This window comes from Narcine bancroftii, chromosome 5, assembly GCF_036971445.1.
Source record: "Narcine bancroftii isolate sNarBan1 chromosome 5, sNarBan1.hap1, whole genome shotgun sequence".
Classification (NCBI taxonomy): Eukaryota; Metazoa; Chordata; class Chondrichthyes; order Torpediniformes; family Narcinidae; genus Narcine; species Narcine bancroftii.
Window position 1 is genome coordinate 128,822 of NC_091473.1, and position 24,253 is coordinate 153,074.

A 24,253-nucleotide genomic window follows, 5' to 3' on the forward strand; every position below is an offset into this window, starting at 1 on the left:
TGTCAACTAAACTAATTATCTTCTACCCAAAATCCATGGTCTGACCAAATTTCCATAAGTTGCAGCAAGCATGGAGGAGTCACGTGATGGAGTAGTGGCCAGTAGGAGAATTCCAGCCCTCTCCAGAAAAGTAAAAAAAAGTAGAGAAAAAACAAAGTCACTAACACAGAAACCATAACAAATTGAAAGTGAAAGTGTGGAGAAAATGGCAGCAAAGAAAGCAAAACCAAAAACAACGGGAAGAAAAGAAGAAGGAAGGTAAAGGCCTTACCGGTACGAGGAGGCCCTCCGTGGAGAGAGAAGCCAGCTTCCTGAGGTTAGTGGAAACCCCGAACTCAGGACTACAAAGATGGCTCACGGAGCCAAACAAAAGTGCGCAACGGTGCATGCGCGAATCCTCGCGCATGCGCGATGATCAAGACAAAAACAACACCGACGGGAGGGGAAACCACCTGAGGAGTAAATCTCCACAGCCGAAACAGACAAGTATAACACGACAGCAAGACTCTCAACAGGAAAACATAGAAAATAACGGGAACAAGAAGGAAGAGAATAAAAATAGGAAATCAAAGAAACAACAGATGACCAACCCAGAGGAAGAAGACCAACACTAAGACACTTTTAATAAAAATAAGAAGACCAAAAATACCCAACAAAATAAACAACCAAACAAGAAAATCAGAAGAGACAGAGGTAAAAGACACAGATTCTGGAGTGGATCCAGAATAAGAGGAGGGAGAACACAGAGAAATGGAAGATGAAGGGAAGGGCAAGTACATGGATATATATTTGTTTTAAAGAATATATGGAAACATTAAAAGAATGGCAGACACAAGAATTCAGTGAAATAAAAAGAATAAAAAGTACAGAAGAAAAAGTGAATAGATTAGAGATGATTATGACAGATATAGGAAAAAGATTAGACAAGGAAGAATGAGAAACAGCCATAGAAATGGAAGTAGATGACTTAAAAAAGAAATTAGAAGAATCTGATAAAAAAGTTAAAGAAACACAGGAGCTGTTAGCTCAGAAGATGGATATAATGGAAAATTATAATAAAAGAAACAATATAAAGATAGTGGGCCTTAAGGAAGATGAAGAAGGCAAAAAATGAAAGAATTTATAAAAGAATGGATCCCCAGGGTCCTGGGAAGACCAGAATTACAGGAAGAAATGGAAATAGAAAGGGCACACAGAACATTAGCCCCTAAACCACAACCACAACAAAAACCAAGATCCATTCTAGTAAAATTCCTAAGATATACAACAAGAGAAAATATATTGGAGAAGGCAATGAAAAAAATAAAAGACAAAAAACCACTGGAATACAAGGGTCAAAAATTTTTTTTCTATCCAGATACAAGTTTTGAACTCCTGAAGAAGAGGAAGGAGTTCAATGCAGCAAAAACGATCCGATGGGGGGAAAAAAGGTTATAAATTTATGTTAAAATACCCAGCGGTACTTCAAATGGTTATTCCGGGGCAGCAAAGCAAACTATTCTCGGATCCGGAAGAAGCATGAAAATTTGCAGAACAACTACAAAACAGACAGAGAGATGAAGAGATGTCATTTTTGTTCTTGTTACAACAAAGAAAAGGTACAAGGACTGCCTAAAGAAATCTCTTGGTGCCTGCCACATTGACCACCGCCAGTGGGCTGATAACGCCTCAAACCGTGCATCTTGGCGCCTCACAGTTTGGCGGGCAGCAGCCTCCTTTGAAGAAGACCGCAGAGCCCACCTCACTGACAAAAGGCAAAGGAGGAAAAACCCAACACCCAACCCCAACCAACCAATTTTCCCTTGCAACCGCTGCAATCGTGTCTGCCTGTCCCGCATCGGACTGGTCAGCCACAAACGAGCCTGCAGCTGACGTGGACTTTTTACCCCCTCCATAAATCTTCGTCCGCGAAGCCAAGCCAAAGAAAAAGAAAAGAAACAACAAACTATATGTATGTGTGTATGTGTATATATAAAAAAAATAGAGTATAGGTAAGAACTAAGAAGGGAAAGAAAGGAAGTAAGGAAGGAATTAAGAGAGTGACGTTTGTTATATATGAAGATTAAAGTCTTTTCAGGGGGGGCTGGGTGGGGAAGGATAACAGTCACTGCAAAATCAGTTGACGCTTGCGAGCGGATTCGCAAATCCAAATGGAGAGGGGAGATGTAGTTGACCGAAAAGGGACAAAGGGCAACTCAGAAAGGGGAGGGACTATTGGGGGTTAAAGGAATTTTAAATATGAGAATAGTGGAAATATTTTATGTTTTAGAAATGTTGTCTTATAATGTGTTCAAAAAAAGAAAGCAGAAATGGATAAGAAGGGAAGGTGGTGATGAGGAAACGGAAAGGAAAGATAAACAAAGTATGAAATGACTATGTTGAACTATATGACTTTAAATATTAATGGAATACATAACCAAATCAAAAGGAAGAAACTGTTAAATTTACTAAAAAAAGAAAAAATTGATATAGCATTCGTACAAGAAACACATCTAACTGAAGTGGAACACAAGAAATTAAAGAGAGATTGGATAGGACATGTAACAGCAGCATCATATAATTCAAAAGCCAGAGGAGTAGCTATATTAATCAATAAAAATGTACCAATCAAAATAGAAGAGGAAATAATAGATCCAGCAGGGAGATATGTAATGATAAAATGTCAGATATATTCAGAATTTTGGAATTTACTCAATGTATACTCACCTAATGAAGAAGATCAAAAATTTATGCAAGATATCTTTTTGAAGATAGCAGATATGCAAGGGAACATACTAATAGGAGGGGATTTTAACCTTAATTTGGACTCAAACATGGATAAAACTAGAAAAAAAAACTAACAGAAAGAACAAAATAACCAAATTTATAATTAAATCGATGCAAGAAATACAACTTTTGGATATATGGAGGAAACAACACCCAAAGGAAAAGGAATATTCATAATATTCGGGTAGACCTATTCCTGTTATCAGCCCACATTCAAGGGAGAGTTAGGAAAACGGAATATAAAGCTAGACTATTATCAGATCACTCACCCCTGTTATTGGCAATAGAGCTAGAGGACATCCCACCAAGAATGTATAGATGGAGATTAAACTCCATGCTACTTAAAAGACAGGATTTTAGAGAATTCATTGAACGACAAATTAAAATGTACTTTGAAATAAATATGGAATCAGTGAAAGATAAGTTTATACTATGGGATGCAATGAAAGCGTTCATCAGAGGGCAAATAATAAGTTATGTAACTAAGATGAAGAAGGAGTACAATCGGGAAACAGAACAGTTGGAAAGGGAAATAACAAATACAGAAAAAGAATTAGCAATAAAAGAAGAGAATTGGCAGACAAAAAATAAAATATGAAACACTACAAACATATAAGGTGGAGAAGAACATAATGAAGACAAAACAGAAATATTATGAACTAGGAGAAAAAACGCACAAAATTCTAGCGTGGCAGCTTAAGAGAGAACAAACTAAAAGAATGGTATTGGCATTAAGGAAAAAGGACAACAAATTACATATAATCCAACGGAGATCAATTAAAACTTCAGGGAATTCTACAAACAACTATATCAAACTGAAAACAAGGGGAAAGAAGACAAAATAGATGAATTTCTCACTAAAATTGAACTACCGAAATTACAAGCAGAGGAGCAAAATAAATTAATAAAACCATTTGAAATAGAAGAATTACAGGAGATATTTAAAAAACTACCAAACAATAAAACACCAGGAGAGGATGGATTCCCAATAGAATTCTATAAAACATTTAAAGACTTATTAATTCCTCCCCTCCTGGAAGTAATCAACCAGATTGATAAAACACAAAGCATACCAGATTCATGCAAAACAGCAATAATTACAATAATGCCAAAGACAGGGAAAGATCCACTAGCACCAGCATCAGAAAGACCAATATCTCTACTTTACACAGATTATAAGATGATAGCTAAACTATTAGCAAACAGATTGGCCGACTGTGTACCAAAAATAGTAAATCTAGACCAAACTGGATTTATTAAAAAAAGACGAACAACAGACAATATCTGTAAATTTATTAACTTAATTCATGCAGTAGAAGGAAATAAAACTCCAACAGTAGTGGTTGCTTTAGATGCAGAGAAGGCCTTTGACAGAGTAGAATGGAATTATTTATTCAAAGTACTACAAGAATTCAGCCTACCAGAGAAATATATTAATTGGATTAAAGCATTATATAAGGGGCCATTGGCGAAAGTGACAGTAAATAGATATATATCAAAACAATTTAACTTAAGCAGATCAACAAGGCAGGGATGTCCACTATCTCCCTCACTGTTCACGTTAGCTATAGAACCACTAGCAGAACTGATAAGAACAGAAAATAAAATAAGAGGGATAAAAATAAAAGAGAAGGAATATAAAATCAGTCTATTTGCAGATGATGTTATAATATACTTAACAGAACCAGAAATATCAATAAAAGAATTACATAGGAAATTGAAGGAATATGGAGAAGTGTCGGGGTACAAGATTATCGCAAATAAAAGTGAACCAATGCCAATGAATAATGCGGATTTCACAAAGTTCAAGAAAGAATCACCATTTAGATGGCAAACAAGCAATGTGATACCTAGGTATACAACTAAATAAAAACCTCGGCCATCTATATAAACTAAATTATCGTCCATTAATGAAAAAATTACAAGACGACTTAGAGCATTGGAAAGACTTACCACTAACACTGATAGGAAGGATAAACTGTATTAAAATGAACATTTTCCTAAGGATACAATACCTATTTCAGGCATTGCCAATACACTTGACAGAGAAATTCTTCAAGGAGTTAAAGAAAATAATAAGGAAATATTTATGGAAAGGGGGGAAACTGAGGATAGCACTAGATAAATTAACAGAATGGTATAAACAAGGAGGCTTACAACTGCCAAACTTTAAAAATTATTATAGAGCCGCACAATTAAGATACCTATCAGATTTTTATCAAACAAGGGAAAAAACAGATTGGACCAGATTAGAACTAGATAAAATAGGGGAGAAGATACCTGAACATATACTATATAAATGGGATGAAAAATTGGTGCCACATAGGAATTCACCGGTATTGCATCATCTGCTCAACATCTGGAAGAAGATTCACGTAGAAAGGAATAAAACGAATTACCAACTACCAAAAGTAATATTGACGCAAAATCAATTAATCCCTTTCACAATAGATAACCTTTCCTTCAGAGAATGGGAGAGAAAAGGGATCAAAATAATAGAAAATTGTTTTTCGGGAAATAAATTATTATCCTTTGAACCAAAAAGGATAAATATATAACTCACAATACAATGTTTGCATACCACCAACTGAAAACCTACTTGAAGGACAAATTGGGAAACAGTCTGAGGTCACCAGAAGGAAGCAATTTTGAAAATGTGATTACAGACACAATGATAATTAAAAAATTTATAACAAACATGTACATCAAACTGCAAGAAAAGGAGAATGAGGAAACAAACGGTAAACCTAAACAAAAATGGGAACAAGATCTAAACATAAAGATAAAGAATGAAACATGGGAGAAGCTATGCTCCGGAACTATGAGAAATACAATAAACACGAGGTTACGCATGATACAATATAACTGGATACACAGGCTATACATCACACCTCAAAAGTTAAATAAATGGGTCCCAACAGTATCAGACAGATGTTTTCGCTGTAAAAAGGAAACGGGAACAACAATTCATGCAACTTGGACATGTAAGAAAGTGAAAAAATTTTGGGAAAATCTAAACCAGATATTAAATAAAATCACAAAAAGCAATATACCAAAAAACCCAGAGATCTTCCTCCTAAGTAATATAAGAAATAAAGAATTTGGACTCGATTTGGATGGAGCACAAAAAAGATTTGTTATGATGGCCCTAGCTGTAGCAAAAAAATGTATTATGTCAACCTGGAAATTAGAAGACAACTTGAGAATACAACAATGGTACATAGAAATGAATAAATGTATTCCACTAGAAAAAATAACATACAATTTAAGAAATAACATCACAATATTCAAACAAATATGGGAGCCATACATGAAATACAATAGAGAAATCCTACCGTGGACTTCCACAACCTAAAATGACAGAAGGAGAAGATAATGAAAAGAACTGACTCAGTAAAATTTCTTGTTTATTTTTATTAAGTGACAACATTGTTTAACGGGTTTAATGTATCTTATAGATTGAACTTCAAATAAATGGGAAAGGGGGTGAGGGAGGGAGGGAAGGCAGGGGGAAAAAGGGGGAGAAAATGACACTATATATTCAAGAGAAAAAATGTCTGTATGTATCTTAATCAATATGGTTTATAGTGTGAAAAATAAAAAAAATTTTTTAAAGTTGCAGCAAGCATTCCCAGCTTCCATTTGGGGAACTGACAACTTTTTGTAAAATCATCCAGAATTTCTTTGTCTGCCTAATTAGTCAGTCTGCCTAATTAATAGCCCCTTTTCCACTGGCACCTTGTCACAGGAATTCTTTAGCTTGGCTTCGCAGACGAAGATTTATGGAGGGGGTAAATGTCCACGTCAGCTGCAGGCTCGTTTGTGGCTGACAAGTCCGATGCGGGACAGGCAGACACGGTTGCAGCGGTTGCAGGGGAAAATTGGTTGGTTGGGGTTGGGTGTTGGGTTTTTCCTCCTTTGTCTTTTGTCAGTGAGGTGGGCTCTGCGGTCTTCTTCAAAGGAGGTTGCTGCCCGCCAAACTGTGAGGCACCAAGATGCACGGTTAATTAACTGGCTATGGAAAAGGAAAACAATCAGCACACCAGCATCAAATGACATCAAATCGTGCAGGGATTGACAGCCTCAACCGCTACTCATATTTTTGGAGTCAGCTGATGCTGGCATGCCGATTAAACCAGTGGAGAAAGGACAGCAGAAAGTCACTCGTTTCTGGTTGAAGGTAGACTCTCTGATCCCTGGGGATGTGTGTTCAGTGGAAAAGCAGCCCGTGTCCAGTTAAAGGTGGCCCAGTGGAAACAGCACAAGCAGCTTCTTATCCTAGAACACTGCACAGCCAATTAACTGGATTGACAGTGGAAAAAGGGCTACAGTAATGTGTATTAACTGCCATCCAGGGAGTGTGTCAAAGGAGTTAATGTAGAATATAAAACATTAAGTAGCGTACACATCCTTCAGCCCACGATGTTGAGCCGACCCATATCTACCAACCAAAAAAAAATCTAAACCCTCCCTACTTCATAACCCTTTATTTTTCTTTCATCCATGTGCCTGTCTCTTAAATGCCCCAACTGATTTGGCCTCCATCACCACCTGTGGCAAGGCATTACAGGCCTCCACAACTTTTTTTTTAAATCTCCCCCCAAACCTTCCTCCCTTCACTTTGTACAGAGACCCTCTGGTGTTTACTTCTCCTGCACTGGGAAAAAGGTACTGGGTGACTACCTTATCTATACCTCTCATAATCTTATAGACCTCCACTAAGTCACCTCTCGTTCTTCTTCACTCCAAAGAGAAAAGTCCCAGCTCTGCTAACCTTGCCTCGTAAGACATGTTCTCCAATCCAGGCAATGTCCTAGTTAATCTCTGTATCCTCTCCATAGCTTCTGTATTTTTAGTGTAATGAGGTGACCAGACTGAACACAATATTGTAAATGTGGTCTCACCAGAGATTTATGGAGCCGCAACATTACCTCACAAGTTGGGTCTGAACAGCTGGTTTCCAAGGAACATCTGGGACAGGAAAAGTCCATTCACATCTTTGAGCCTGTTCCATTTTGCTGGTCCCCCCTTCCATCTACTCAGGAATTAACCCGATGCCTATAATTCAATCCCATCATTTCTGTACGGACAGAGCTGACCTGCTGCATGAATGGAACATTACAGGGGCCAGCAAGCCAGAGTTCAGAGGCTGGATCCCACACATGGCCAGGCAACCCATTGCTGCAAATGTGCTGAGCTATGCACTGAGACAGGGTGATTCCCCTGCCTCTTGTGAATCTAACATTGCATGATGACCAAGATTCTCAGACCTTGTTGTATTTGTCTAGATCCAGTTAGAAGAATTGTCTTGAAGCATGGCTTCTGAAGCACAGCCTTCGACGACGCACTCAACAAAGATAGACACCTCGCGGAAAGCCTTGAGTAATATCATCAATGCATTTTAACTTTATATTTATGTTCTTACCAAATAATATGATTAATTCAGAGTTCCATTTAACACATCAACAGCGAGATCAGCAGAGCTAGCTTAGACACAGGTGAAGTCTCATCACACATTCACGGGTTTAGCTCCCTCCACACTACCCCATCACACACTCCTAGGGTCAGGCACGGGGTCAATGCTCACTCCACACTATCCCATCACACATGCCCAATGTCAGACGCAGGGTTGATGCTCCCTCCACACTATTCCATCACACACACCCGCTGTCAGGCAGAGAGTTGATGCTCCCTCCACACTATCCCATCACCCACGGCCAGTCAGACCACCAGATGTCAAACATGGGGCTAATGCTTCCTCTATGCTCTCCCATCACACCCTCCCTCGGATGTCAGACACAGGGTCGATGCTCCCTCCATGCTATCCCTTCACACACCCCCTCCCCCCAGATGTTGGACACGGTTGATGCTCCCTCCACGCTATTGCATCACACACCCCCGATGTCAGACACTGGGTCGATGCTCCCTCTACACTATCCCATCACGTCTACCCCCTCTGATGTCAGACATCGAATGAAGCTCCCTCCACTCCGTCCCATCATACACCCCTGGTCAGACACTGAGTGAAGCTCCCTCTACATTGTCCCATCACACACTCCCAAGATCAGACACAGAGTGAAGCTCCTTCCATACCATCCCATCACACACTCCCAAGATCAGACACAGAGTGAAGCTCCCTCCATACCATCCCATCACTCAATCCCAGGATCAGACACAGAGTGAAGCTCCCTCCATACCATCCCATCACACACTCCCAAGGTCAGACACAGAGTGAAGCTCCCTCCACACCGTTGCATCACACACTCCCAAGATCAGACACAGAGTGAAGCTCCTTCCATACCATCCCATCACACACTCCCAAGATCAGACACAGAGTGAAGCTCCCTCCATACCATCCCATCACACACTCCCAAGGTCAGACACAGAGTGAAGCTCCTTCCATACCATCCCATCATATAATCCCAGGGGATCCAATAGATGACTGGACTTTACTGGGTCCACAGTGTGCCAAAAGCCATCTGTTTCTACTGAAAATTTTTAAACAAGAATAATTTGTAAGAACATGAGCATTTCCCATAGATTGATTTCTAGATGCCATAGATGTGATCTGTGTTTGTAACATGCTGTTTCCTTTTTCTCTCATCCTGCTATTTTAGAATCACAGAGGAGCTTGCCAAAGAAACAAGCAGAAAAGGATGAAATGCCCCAAATCCAAGGTAATTAATGTTGCTCCATTGCAGCTCAAATGCTTTCTGTGTTTGCAAGTGGGTCCAGGGAAGAGAGACTCTTGAGAGATCTATCAACGAGCCATCATGGACACAATGGAAGCAGTGTCATTCCAAGTTATCTCCAGAACCAGCTGTGGTGCAGAACAAAATGTTTGTGGGTTCAAGTCCAAAAGATGTGAGCTTTAATTCCTGGCTATAATTTCAGTGAAGAACCCTAGGGAATGTCAAAGGAGCCTTGTGTGTGACCATCTCCTTGGATGAACAGCAAACAACATTTTTTTAAAGAAGAACTAGTTGTTCCACTTGGTGTGCTCTCCAATCACTTGTGTCTGTCAATCTCACATTGTTGTAGTCATTGTCACTTTGCTGTTTTTGAAATATTTACTTGCCTGACATCCAAGGCACTCAAACCTGCACAGAAGCTCATTCCCTTTCCTCTGCAAAGGTTGGCGAAAGGAAAGGAATGTTCAATGGACTGTGCAGAATTAAATATTTTCCATTCTGGCTGACAGGGTGTCATCAACGGCTGAGGGAAAAGCACAACCCCTTCAAGATGCCTCGTGATTCTGATATCTTTGTGCTTCGAGATATCGAGAAGGAAGAAAAGAGAAAGGTAACATTTTAATCGCAGAGGCAAAGTTTCATACCCCTCTGTCAGTCCCAAACTAATCCCACTAACCTACTCTATCCCACAACCCTGTATCAATCCCACATTAATCCCAATGCCTGCTCCCTCCCAACAGACCTGTGTCAATCTCGAATTGAATTGTTTATTGCCACGTGCACCGTGATACAGTGAAAAACTTAGTCTTGTGTGCTATCCAAGTAAGTCTACTTGCTCATAGTTCTGCAAGTTCGTGCTAAAATTAAAAAATATATAATTTTACAATAAAAACAAAAGTGCGGAGGTTTTTGTGTTAAAAGAGGAAGATTTGGTGAAACAGTGCAAGGGATCTTAAACTGATGGGAGATCCATTTATAAATTAGATAGCAGGAGGGAAATCTGGAGGTTGCCTTTGCAGATTTGTATTTTCTGTCCAACGGAGGGAGGGAGAAAAGAGTGTGACTGGGGTTGGATAGAAGAGTCCCTGTTCCCTGGCCATACTTTTAGATTGTGCAGAAGACAAATCCCACTGAATCTCTCTCCTCTCTCGGACATGCACCAAACCCTTGATCCAAACCTACCCTACATCCCTCTTAATCACCTGTTTTTCCTGTTTGCAGGAACAAGAGGAACAAAAGAAACTCAAGATTTATGAGAAGACCACATATACCACTCGTGTGAATGCTAAATGTGGCAAGGCACAAATTATGGAAGAAGAACTGGAGACCGATCCAGAGGCAGAACACAAGGCCAACGTGAAAAAACTCTCTGCCCTCAAAAGTGACCCATCATGGAAAGTTAAAGTCACAAGAGGTGCTGCCTGCTTCATACTAACTCTGAAATAGGAGCTTCAGGAGCTGAATCAGACAATCCCAGAGTCGCACAGGAGTGAAGCTCCCGCCACACAGTCCCATCACACACTCTCAGAGTCAGACAGGAGTGAAGCTCCGTCCACACCGTCCCATCACACACTCCCAGAGTCAGACACAGAGTGAAACTCCCTCCACACTGTCCCATCACACACTCCCAGAGTGAGACACAGAGTGAAACTCCCTCCACACTGTCCCATCACACACTCCCAGGGTCAGACATAGAGTGAAACTCCCTCCACATTATCCCATCACACACTCCCAGAGTTAAACACAGAGTGAAGCTCCCTCCACACCGTCCCATCACACACTCCCAGGGTCAGACAGGAGTGAAACTTCCTCCACACCATCCTATCACACACTCCCAGGGTCAGACTCAGAGTGAAGCTCCCTCCACACCGTCCCATTACACACTCCCAGAGTCAGACACAGAGCGAAAATCCCTCGACGCTGTCCCATCACACACTCCCAGGGTCAAACAGGAGTGAAACTTCCTCCACACCATCCCATCACACACTCCCAGGGTCAGACTCAGAGTGAAGCTCCCTCCACACCGTCCCATTACACACTCCCAGAGTCAGACACAGAGTGAAACTCCCTCTACACCGTCCCATCACACACTCCCAGAGAAAGACATGGAGTGAAGCTCCCTCTACACCATCACATCACACACTCCCAGAGAAAGACACAGAGTGAAGCTCCCTCCACACCGTCCCATCACACATTCCCAAGGTCAGACACAGAGTGAAACTCCCTCCACACCGTCCCATCACACATTTCCAAGGTCAGACACAGAGTGAAACTCCCTCCACACCATCCCATCACACACTCCCAGAGAAAGACACAGAGTAAAGCTCCCTCTACATCGTCCCATCACACACTTGCAAGGTCAACACAGAGTAAAGCTCCCTCCACACTGACCCATCACACATTCCCGGGAACAGACACAGAGTGAAGCTTCCCCTACACTGTTCCATCACAAATATCCCAAAAAGATAGGGTGCAGGATTTTAGGGAGTGGTGGGATGGTGGCGTGTTTATTGGAGTGGGGGGAGGGTGATCAGATGGGAAGGGGAAAGGATTTATCCCTTGCTGTAGAAGTGTGCCTACAGAATGTCAAGGGAGGAGGACAGTAAAGCATTGTGGACAAGTGCAGGATGCTCATATTCTGCAGAGTCTTGCACTCTGCAAGGCTCTGCTTATTCAAGAGCAACCTAACATTTGCACATCTTATTATGTCCATTGAGAATCCGAAGGTGCTGCAAGTCAGTGAACCAAAAGGAAAATTCTGCTGATGTAGAAATTTGAAACAAAGATAGAACGTGCAGGAAATACCCAACAGACTGGGCAACATCTCTGTAGGGGAAATTACCATTAGTATTTCTAATGAAGGGCCATTACCCCAGCAGATTAAGCCTGTTTTTCTTTCCATCATCCTCACCTGTCATGCTGAGCACTTGGGGTCATAGAGTTTTACGAAATGGAAAAAGGCCCTTTGGCCCAACTTGCCCATGCTGTTCCATTTGACTGATATTTTTCTCTATTTTGTGTGTTATTTTCCCCACAATGACTATGCTTCACCATTGCCTCTCTCCCTTTGCCATCCCACTGAACCTGGTAAACCTGAGTATGTGACCATAGGATAGTATGGAGAACACAAAGTTGTGCAGTTGGAGCACAGAGGGCCCTGCCAAAGCAGAAGGAAGAGCCCACCAACCCTATCCCCCACCTGCCCCAGGTGACAGAGTCTGAGAGAAGATGGAGTTGGAAGAAATTCCATGAGAGTGAAGTTGGCAAGTGTTGCCCAGTGGAATTTAATCCTAAATGAGGGTGAGGTGATGCATCTTGGGAAGCCATGTAGGGGCAGGACAGATGGAAGTAAATGAGAGGGTGGGATGTTAATGAACAGAGAGACCTAGGAGCCAAGAGCATTGTTCCCTGAAAGTGGCCGGATAGGTCGATGGGATGGTCTACTGTAAGGAAGACCGAGAGTAGTATGGTAACCACAACTGGGCACAATATGTCTCAGAAGGATGTGCAGGAGAGAGAATGTTGCCTAGGATGGGGGAATTTCAGTCCTGGGGCAGTGAACGACACTTTGGGGGTAGATAGGCAGGAGCGGACTTGATAATGTATATAAAATTATGAAAGGAAATATATGATTCCATGTCCTTCTGCCGCCTTCCCCCCCCCCCCCCCACCCCCACTGCCTTCCTCTCACCCTCTCCCCCACACCACCTTCCTCCTCTGCCACCTCTTTTTTCTCCCCCCCACCATCCCCCAGATTGATTTGTGTGTTTGTTTCAGGTCAGCACATCGAGAATGAAACATTGACTGATTACATCAATAAGAAGCGCGAGATGTTCATCCTTCAGGTAACCTTGTGATGAACTTCACTGGCTTCTTGCAGCTTCTGGCTTTTGATGAGATTCCCCCCAGTGTAGTTGTGTTGATCAGTGTGACTGCAGTCCTTTTCTCTGTCCAGGCACCCTGCACTTGCCCCTCTCTGCAACTTTCTCACACTGAAATTCATAGCCCAGCAATTGCAGAAATTTCCATCTCAATCCTTGACAACCTTTTCTTATCTTGAGATACTTTCCACATTTTGGACCTCCCAGCACAAAGTAGTAGTCCATCAATCCCTCAGAACTTTCTGTCTCTCTGGCGTCATGTCCCACCATCCCAAATTCCAATCAATTTCAATTCAATCTCACCTCATAGTTCTCTGGAAGTGGAGAAGCAGATAGGCAGGATTGTGAAGAAGACATTTAGTACACTTCCTTTATTGTCCAGGCCACTGAATACAGGTTGGGGGGCGACATCTTACTGTAAGGCCAAAAACCAAGGGATCAGCATTAGGCCATTCAGCCCCTCGAGTCTACTCCATCATTCATATCATAGCTAATGTTCCTCTCAACCCTATTCTCTTGACTTCTCTTACTACTACATACAGTCATGTAATAGTAAAATTTAGGGTGCTGATTTTTGCATGTATGGTATTTTAGATTGTGATAAGTACCAGGGTTGTTCGAGGCGTCGGGAGTTCCAATGAACGGGCAGGTGGGCGGTACGTCGGGAGCTCAGTTGAGTGGGTGGCCGAAGCCTTGGCGAGAGTCTATGTGAGGGGCGTCAAGAGATTAGTTGAGGCCTAGCTGAGAGCCCACAGTTGGGATGTTTGAGCTCAGCTGGGCCTAGGCGAGAATCCATGGTCAGGGGATTGGGAGCTTGGATGGATGGACAGCTGGGCCTAGGCAAGAGTCCACCTGTGGGGCGTTGCGATGGCCGGGCAGCTGGAGCCTAGGCAAGTCTGTGGTTGGGGCGTCAGGAGCTCAGATGGCTGGGGCCTAGGTGAGATCCATGGTTGGGGCGTCGGGAGCTCAGTTGGGAAGACGGCCAGGGCCCAGGCGAGAGTCCATGAACGGGTCGTCAGGAGTTCGGATGGGCTGGGGGTTGACTTTTACATGGTATCGACTATTTCACGAGTATATACGGTAATCAAGAAATATCATCCTCAGTTTTAAATCTATCCAATGGTGTGGCCTCCACAGCCATTCGTGGCAAGGTGTGCAACTGGACAAGGTGTTGGTGAGCCAACACTTGGAGTGCTGTGCACAATTCTGGGTAGCCAGCTTCAGGAAAGATGTCATTAAACTAGGAAAGGTGCAACAAAGATTCACGACAATGTTGCCAGGACTGAGGGGTCAGGAGAGGCCTGGACTTTTCCCCTGAGTGTGTGGGAGGCTGAGGGAGAAGTTTACATCGATTTATAAAACCACGAAGGATGCAGATAATGTAAATGTAGTCTGTTTCCAAGCGAAGAAAATCTAAAATTGCAGGGCATAGATTTAAGATGAAGTGGGAAAGATATGAAAAGGACCTGTGGGGTGCATTTCCATACAGAGGGAGGAGGGTATGTGGAATGAGTTGCCAGAGGAAGTGTTGGAGCTGGGGGGGGTGGGGGGGTGGAATCTTGACCTTCCAAATCGTAGTCGTGGCCTCCCCTGTTTCTAACCATGATGTTGATCCATCTCTCATTTTCATTCTCCATCTGCCTCTGCTTCTTTTTCCTTCCAGCTTTCCCGTTTGTAACTAAATGTTCGAATAAATTGCAATGGGGGATAATTACAATGTTTTTAAAAAAAAAAACAATTGGACAGGTCTGTGAAAGGGAAAGGTTTAGAGGGAGATGGGCCAAAAGCAGGCAAATGGGACGAACTTGGGCTGACATCTTAAAAAAGAAATTAGAAAGGCCAAAAAAAGGCATGAAGAGGCTTTGGCTGACAGAGTAAAAATAAATCCAAAGGGTTTCTATAAGTACATTAAAAGTAAAAGATTAGTGAGAGATAAAATTGGACCCCTTGTAGATAGTGAGAAGTCTGAGGAAATGGGGGGAATTTTGAATGATTTCTTTGCCTTGGTATTCACTAGGGAAAAAAATGTTGAACCAGTTGAAGTAAAGAAAAATAGTGGGGAGGTCATGAAGCATATAAGGATAACCGAGGAGGTAGTGATGGCTGTGTTAAAAAAGATAAAGGTGGATAAACTCCCGGACCGGACAAAATATTCCCTAGGACACTCAGTGAGGCTAGTGGACAGTTAATGGGGCCATTAACAGAGATATTTAGGATGTCACTGGCCACGGGGGTGGTACCAAAGGATTGGAGGGTGGCGCATGTAGTTCCTCTGTTTAAGAAAGGGTCCAAATGCAAACCTGGGAATTATAGGCCTGTAAGTCTGACGTCTGTGGTGGGCAAGTTGATGGAAAGTGTTCTGAGGGATGCTATTTACAAATTTTTGGAGGTTCAGGGATTGATAGGGAGTAATCAGCATGGTTTTGTCAGGGGTAGATCATGCTTGACAAACGTGATTGAGTTCTTCGAGGGGGTTACAAAAAAGGTTGATGAAGGGAAAGCTGTGGATGTTGTCTATTTGGACTTTAGTACAGCTTTTGACAAAGTTCCCCACAGGAGGTTAGGAAAAAAGGTGGAAGCATTAGGTATAAATAAGGAGGTAGTGAAATGGATTCAGCAGTGGTTGGATGGAAGATGTCAGAGAGTAGTGGTAGAAAATTGTTTGTCCAATTGGAGGCCAGTTCCTCGGGGTTCGGTCCTGGGTCCACTATTATTTGTTATATATATTAACGATCTGGATGTAGGGGTAGAAAATTGGATAAGCAAGTTTGCGGATGACACAAAGATTGGTGGTGTTGTGGACAGTGAGGTAGATTAACGTAGATTAAAAGGTGATTTTGGTAGGCTGGAGGTGTGGGCTGAGAAATGGCTGATGGAATTTAATACAGATAAATGTGAGGTGCTGCATTTTGGAAAGGCAAATTTAAATAGGTCATATACATTGAATGGTAGACAATTGAGGAGTGCAGAGCAACAAAGGGATTTAGGAGTTATGGTAAATAGTACCCTCAAGGCTGATACTCAGGTAGATGGTGTGATGAAGAAGGCATTTGGAATGTTGGCCTTCATAAATCGGAGTATTGAATTAAAGAGTAGGGAGGTTATGATGAAATTGTACAAGGCATTGGTGAGGCCAAATTTGGAGTACTGTGTACAGTTTTGGTCACCAAATTATAGGAAAGATATAAACAAAATAGAGAGAGTGCAGAGAAGGTTCACGAGAATGTTGACAGGATTTCAGGGTCTGAGTTACAGGGAAAGGTTGTGCAGACTGGGGCTTTTTTCTCTGGAGCGTAGAAGATTGAGAGGGGACTTGATAGAGGTGTTTAAGATTTTAAAAGGGACAGACAAAGTAAATGTGGATAGGCTTTTTCAATTAAGAAAGGGGGAGATTCAAACTAGAGGACATGGTTTAAGATTGAAGGGGGAAAATTATAGGGGGAAAATTATAAGGGGAACATGAGGGGAAATTTCTTTACGCAGAGGGTGGTGGGGATGTGGAATGAGCTTACGGCAGACGTGGTCGAGGTGGGATCATTGGTTACATTTAAGGAAAGACTGGATCGTTACATGGATAGGAGGGGACTAGAGGGGTATGGACCGGGTGATGGTCAGTGGGACTAGGAGGGTGGGGATTTGCTATGGCATGGACTAGTGGGGCCGAACTGGCCTGTTCTGTGCTGTAAGTGGTTATATGGTTATCTTGGTCAATAGTGGAAGAGTGGGGCAAAAGGGCTTGTTTCCATGCTGTTCAACTCTAGCTCATGGGATAAACCCTTCATCCCTTCAGAATGGTATAGTGCACCAGCCTCTCGGTTCCAGAGACCTGAGTTTGATCCTGACCGCCAGCACTCTGTTTTCAATTTTTTAATTTAAATTAAATGTTAAGTTTAAATTGAATTTAGACAAACAGCATGAGCTAGTCCTGGCAAGTAGATTTGCTAGAGCTATGGGGGAAGGTTTAAACTAGTTTGCAGGGGGCTGGGGAACAGAGGGTGAGAGCAGTGTCCAGGGAGTATGGCCACCTAGCTAGGAATAAAAAAGATAAGAAAGGTAGGATGGAGATTAGGGTAGAAGGTAAAAAAGAGAATATATGTGAGGGTCATTCTCTGAGATGCATATATTTTAATGCAAGAAGCATAATGAACAAGGTAGATGAGCTGAGAGCATAGATAGATACTTGGGGTCACGATATAGTGGCAATTAGTGAGACCTGGCTACAGGAGGGGCAGGACTGGCAACTTAATGTTCCGGGATACATTTGTTTTAGATGTGATAGATCAGGGGGTAAAAAAGGAGGAGGAGTTGCTCTGTTTGTTAGGGAGGACATTACTGCTGTGAGGTGGCAGGATGGTATGGAGGGATCAACCAGTGAGGCTGTTTGGGTGGAATTGAGGGGTGGAGGAGGCAAGAGGGTGCTAATAGGGGTGTATTACAGACCACCAAATGGGCCAAGGGAATTAGAGGAACAAATTTGGAGGGAGATAACGTATATGTGTGAAAATCATAGGGTAGTGATCATGGGAGATTTTAACTTCCCACACATTGATTGGGATACCCATACGGTTAGAGGACTGGATGGGGCTGGAGTTCGTTAAATGTGTTCAAGATTGTTTTCTAAATCAGTTAGTAGAAGAACCGACTCGGGATGGTGTAATACTGGATCTCCTGTTAGGGAACGAGCAAGGTCAGGTAGCAGACATTAATGTTGGAGAACCAATTGGGTCTAGTGATCATAATTCTGTTAGTTTTAGGGTAGTTTTAAGGAAGAGCAAGGAGAGGCCTAAAGCTGAGGTTCTGGATTGGAAAAGAGCAAATTTCGAAGGAATAAGAAGGGATTTGGGGAGTATTGAGTGGGACAGGATATTTTCAGGTAAGGAAGTTAATGAAAAATGGAGGATATTCAAAAAAGAAATTTTGAGGGTACAGAGTAGTTATGTCCCAGTCTGGATCAAAGGAAAGGCTGGAAGTCATAGGGAGGCTTGGTTTTCGAGGAATATTGGAAATTTGGTTAGGAGAAAAAGGGAGGTGTACAAGAGGTATAAAGAGCAGGGAGCTGAGAAGTTGAAGGAGGACTACAAGGAGTGTAGAAGGAATCTTAAGAAAGAAATTAGAAAGGCCAAAAAAAGGCATGAAGAGGCTTTGGCTGACAGAGTAAAAATAAATCCAAAGGGTTTCTATAAGTACATTAAAAGTAAAAGATTAGTGAGAGATAAAATTGGACCCCTTGTAGATAGCGAGGGTAGGCTGAGTGAGAAGTCTGAGGAAATGGGGGAAATTTTGAATGATTTCTTTGCCTCGGTATTCACTAGGGAAAAAAATGTTGAACCAGTTGAAGTAAAGAAAAATAGTGGGGAGGTCATGAAGCATATAAGGATAACTGAGGAGGTAGTGATGGCTGTGTTAAAAAAGATAAAGGTGGATAAATCTCCTGGACCGGACAAAATATTCGTTAGGACACTTAGGGAGGCTAGTGGAAAGATAGTGGGGCCATTAACAGAGATATTTAGGATGTCACTGGCCACGGGGGTGGTACCAAAGGATTGGAGGGTGGCGCATGTGGTTCCTCTGTAAGAAAGGGTCCAAATGCAAACCTGGGAATTATAGGCCTGTAAGTCTGACGTCTGTGGTGGGCAAGTTGATGGAAAGTGTTCTGAGGGATGCTATTTACAAATTTTTGGAGGTTCAGGGATTGATAGGGAGTAATCAGCATGGTTTTGTCAGGGGTAGATCATGCTTGACAAACCTGATTGAGTTCTTCGAGGGGGTTACAAAAAAGGTTGATGAAGGGAAAGCTGTGGATGTTGTCTATTTGGACTTTAGTAAAGCTTTTGACAAAGTTCCCCACAGGAGGTTAGGAAAAAAGGTGGAAGCATTAGGTATAAATAAGGAGGTAGTGAAATGGATTCAGCAGTGGTTGGATGGAAGGTGTCAGAGAGTAGTGGTAGAAAATTGTTTGTCCAATTGGAGGCCGGTTCCTCGGAGTTCGGTCCTGGGTCCATTATTATTTGTTATATATATTAACGATCTGGATGTAGGGGTGGAGAATTGGATAAGCAAGTTTGCGGATGACAAAAAGATTGGTGGTGTTGTGGACAGTGAGGTAGATTACCGTAGATTAAAAGGTGATTTAGGAAGGCTGGAGGTGTGGGCTGAGAAATGGCTGATGGAATTTAATACAGATAAATGTGAGGTGCTGCATTTTGGAAAGGCAAATTTAAATAGGTCATATACATTGAATGGTAGACAATTGAGGAGTGCAGAGCAACAAAGGGATTTAGGAGTTATGGTAAATAGTACCCTCAAGGCTGATACTCAGGTAGATGGTGTGGTGAAGAAGGCATTTGGAATGTTGGCCTTCATAAATCGGAGTATTGAATTCAAGAGTAGGGAGGTTATGATGAAATTGTACAAGGCATTGGTGAGGCCAAATTTGGAGTACTGTGTACAGTTTTGGTCACCAAATTATAGGAAAGATATAAACAAAATAGAGAGAGTGCAGAGAAGGTTCACGAGAATGTTGACAGGATTTCAAGGTCTGAGTTACAGGGAAAGGTTGTGCAGACTGGGGCTTTTTTCTCTGGAGCGTAGAAGATTGAGAGGGGACTTGATAGAGGTTTTTAAGATTTTAAAAAGGACAGACAGAGTAAATGTGGATAGGCTTTTTCAATTAAGAAAGGGGGAGATTCAAACTAGAGGACATGGTTTAAGATTGAAGGGGGAAAATTATAAGGGGAACATGAGGGGAAATTTCTTTACGCAGAGGGTGGTGGGGATGTGGAATGAGCTTCCGGCAGACGTGGTCGAGGCGGGATTATTGGTTACATTTAAGGAAAGACTGGATCATTACATGGATAGGAGGGGACTAGAGGGGTATGGACCAGGTGCTGGTTAGTGGGACTAGGAGGGTGGGGATTTGCAAACATGTTCGTCCCATTTGTTAATCAGAGCTGTGTGAGGCAGAGGGTGCAGGTGAGGGGTGGAATCTGGGGAGAGTTGGTGGGAACGTGGGGAGAATACGAAAGTGTGATTGGTACAAGGTTAATGTAAACGGGTGGGTGATGGTCAGCAGTGAATCTCTTAAACTTTATTTAAGATTTTATAACATGAATAACATATAGGATTACATTAAAAAAAATTAAGAATAAAATAATAAAATTACAATACAGTATCAGTAATCTAAATAAACTAAACCCTCCCCAATAATTATTACACATTAATAACCCAACTCAAATTAGTCCAACCCCCCCTTTCCCCCCAAAATAAAGAGTGAAGAATTAATAAAGTTAATAATATATGTGAGAAAAAAACCCACTTACAAAAAAATCAAAAACATAACCGATTAAAATACTAACAAAAAGAAAAGTAATTAATACTAAGATATCAGACTTAAAAAACATATTTAAATCAAACTTAAATGCATATATTTAACAAACGGAGTTAAGATGAAACATATATTTAACTCAAACTTAATATAAAAATTTAGTAAAGTTAGTAACATTATCAAAAATTCTTAAACAATAATCAATTCTTAAAAAAAAATTGTAGCATGAAAAAAAGATGATAAAAACTTTCTCTATAGAGATAAACCTTCACCAAATATCAACTAACCACATCTATCATCATATTAGTCACATAAATCGCCATCTTAAAACAAAATTCAAACCTCATTAAGCATTGTACAATTCAATTTTAGTACTCTTCCACCATTTTTCCCTTTTACTCTTGAATAGTTATCCAATAAAAGCTCCAATACCACATTTAAATATCCCCAATCATTACATTAAAATTCAGATATCCAAATAATAAAAACACATCTACAATGAAATCTATATCTTCAACAAATGGAGCATAAACCACAAACAAAATTCAAGCCTCATTAAAAATTGTACAATTCAATTTATAACTTTCACCATTATTCCCTTCGTTCTATAACTAAAATAGCAAAATAATGTACACCAGAATTACCACTCCTTTCACCTTAAAGTTAAAGAAAAAATTTAAAAAAAACTTATCCATCCCATTCACATTTAAATTTCAGATATTCCTTATCTACTGAATAAACTTTACAAAAAAAACCACATCAATTTTTAGTTTTTTAAACAATCAAATACTTTCTTATGCTTTTTTTTATATTTAAACAAAAAAAAACCCCTTCACTCTTTAATCTAATAATACAAAAAAAAGGAAAAAAAAACGGGTAGGAGGTTAAAAATTCCCCCTCCTGTCTAAACCGCGCAATGCGGTAACTCCCAAAAAAAAATGGGTGTGAGAACTCACACATAGCAGATGACTTTCAGGAAATAGTGCCTATCCAGTTCTCTCCCCCAACTCTCACTTCATCTTAAACTAACATCATCATTATTTAATATCCCTTTTTTAAAAAAAAAATTAGGAAAAAAAAGGACAACTCTTCTTTTAATCAGCTCCAACTGCCGAGTCACCATTACAACCATTCCTTCTTGGAGCACGGCTCTTTTCTTCCATCTCTTGTTTCCTTAGAGATCGCGGCGGACTATGTCTCTGTTGAAATTGAGTAATTGGAAGCTCTTGAGCAAATGCTATAGCTTCCTTTGGAGAATCAAAGAATTTTGGTTGGTAACCATCTTGAAAAACCTTCAAAACAGCTGGATATCTAAAGGTTGCCTTGTAACCTTTCTTCCACAACAACTCTTTAGCAGGATTGAATTCCTGTCGTTGGAACATAACTTCTTGACTCAAATCCGCCTAGAAGAAAACTCGATTATTTTGAATCATCAAGGGTGATTTTCTCTGTTGTGCATTTCTAATAGCCACTCGTAAAATTATTTCTCTGTCATAATAATTCAAGCAACGAACCAAAACAGGTCTTGGACTTTGACCTGAAATAGGTCTTCTACGCAAGGCTCTGTGAGCACGTTCCAGTATTATACCTTCCGGGAAATGTTTTTGACCCAGCACCTGCGGAATCCATTCAGTAAAAAATTTTCTTGGGTCTGGTCCCTCCATACCTTCTGGCAAACCAATAATCTTTATATTGTTCCGTCTGGATTGGTTTTCCAAATAATCAATCTTTTTCACCAAATTTTTATTTTGAGTTTGTAAGTCTTCGACCATTTTGGTCACGTCAAAAACTTGATCCCGTATTTCGTCTATATCTTCTTCACACGAATTAAATTTATCTCTCACTTCAAGCTTAAAAGCTCCAAACTCAGCCATCTGTTGAGAATGTATTTTCACCAAAGTATTAAACCTAGTACCAAGTTCAGTCATAACCTTGGATAATCCCTGCATTGTATAAGATAATTTAGATTCAAGATTCACAAAAATCTTTTCAATTGGAAGAGATTTTGGCTCAACAGATTCCTGCTTCTTCTGCATAACCAAAGGATCTTCTGTTCCTTCCTTCATTCTGGTTGCCTTCCTTGTAGTATGACTGCGTGTGGAAACCCCAGCCACAGCCTCTCCAGCAGTGACTGGAGGACGCTGGCCGGGGTTTTCCCCAGTCCATAATGTATTAAGTTCTCCCAGTACATCAAGTTGTATAGGTTCTTCTATCTCAAGAGGTGCAGTTTGCAGTGCCACCTCTACAGATGACAAATGCCTTTGAGTAACACTTTCTTCTAAAGGCTGTTTGGCGCCCTCTTTAGGGGGCTCTACCGATGTAACATAGAGCTCTACATCCGAACACTGTACCTCTCTCCTGGGATCCATTTCACGCTGAGTCCCGGTGTCTTTCCTGCAGGTAGGCTCCAAAACTTTAACTTTTGGAAAATGTAGTTTTTTGATGATCTGTTGTCGTTTTTTTTTTTTGCTCTTTTTCACCAATTGTACCATCATAAGTTAAATTAACAGCACTGAAAATATCTAAACTTTTAAAGAATTTTAACGGGCATTTCTCGACAAAACAATAAGATAGAGTCAGGAGAGGACTGGAAGGCACGTCTGATCCTTACGCCATCTTGCCACGCCCTCAGCAGTGAATCTCTGAGCCAAAAGACTTGTCTCTGTGGTGTGTTTCTCAGTGTGTGTGACTCTATGATCCTAGTATCTGTATTGCCCTGCTGTCTCCAAGACTGGACTGTGCTTCCTCCAGTATGGAGACCTCCCTGTGCACTGTGCGCCCCTGATGGTCCCCTGACTGTGTATAACTGGGAATAGAAGCTGGCCATTCTGTACATGGAGCCTCCACCATTCATCAGGCCCATGACTGAGGAACCAAATAGAGTTAAACAGCACCTACCTCAGCTACTCTTTATTCTACAATTCTCTCGTCCCTGCGTTCCTTAGTACAAGGAATCCCTCCATCTGCTTCACTGACTTTAGACCGCCTCTGAGGTAGAGAATTCCAAAGATTCAGATCAGTGAGTAATGAGTTTGTTGGCATGTATATTGTACATGAACTGTGAAGAAAGACTACTTTCTAAGGGGTTTGAGGTGATTTGGCATACAGCTGTACTGACCTGGTTTGGGAATTCATATGTCCAGTAGCACAGTCAGCTGCAGAAGGGGTAACAAACACAGCAGATCCATGACAAACTCTGACCCCTTCCCATCCACTGCAGACATTGATGTGAGGCGCTGGCTCAAAAAGGCAGCCAACATCATAAAGGACCCCCATCATGCTGGTCAAAACAACTTATCACTGCTACCTTTGGGCAGAAGATGCAGAAGCCTGAAGACCTAAATCTCTTAGTTCAAGAACAATTTCTTTCCAACGGCTATCAGGCTCTTGAAGCTCCCCTTGTTACACTGATCAGGGACTGCTCCAACACCAGGAAAAGAAGATTTGCATTATGCTATTATTTTTTGCACTAGGATAATTGTGTATATTTATCATCCATCTTTTGTATTTAATATCTTGTAGTGATGTGCTACACATAGCACTAGAATAACAGCAACGTACATGTTTGGAGTTGTACTCAAGACTGCCTT

At 41.4% G+C, this 24,253-nt stretch overlaps 1 protein-coding gene across 5 annotated transcripts in view; it reads left to right on the forward strand.

Moving 5' to 3' along the window:
• Positions 1–24,253, forward strand: part of cfap100 (cilia and flagella associated protein 100) — a 70,329-nt gene that overhangs the window by 6,633 nt on the left and 39,443 nt on the right. For all 5 annotated transcript variants that reach the window (XM_069936494.1, XM_069936493.1, XM_069936495.1 and 2 more), the window contains exons 2-6: positions 8,055–8,148; positions 9,384–9,443; positions 9,968–10,068; positions 10,680–10,872; positions 13,236–13,303. In XM_069936494.1, the coding sequence (XP_069792595.1) occupies positions 8,082–8,148; positions 9,384–9,443; positions 9,968–10,068; positions 10,680–10,872; positions 13,236–13,303 (489 nt within the window). In that variant the 5' untranslated portion in view covers positions 8,055–8,081. The remainder of the gene's footprint in view (positions 1–8,054; positions 8,149–9,383; positions 9,444–9,967; positions 10,069–10,679; positions 10,873–13,235; positions 13,304–24,253) is intronic.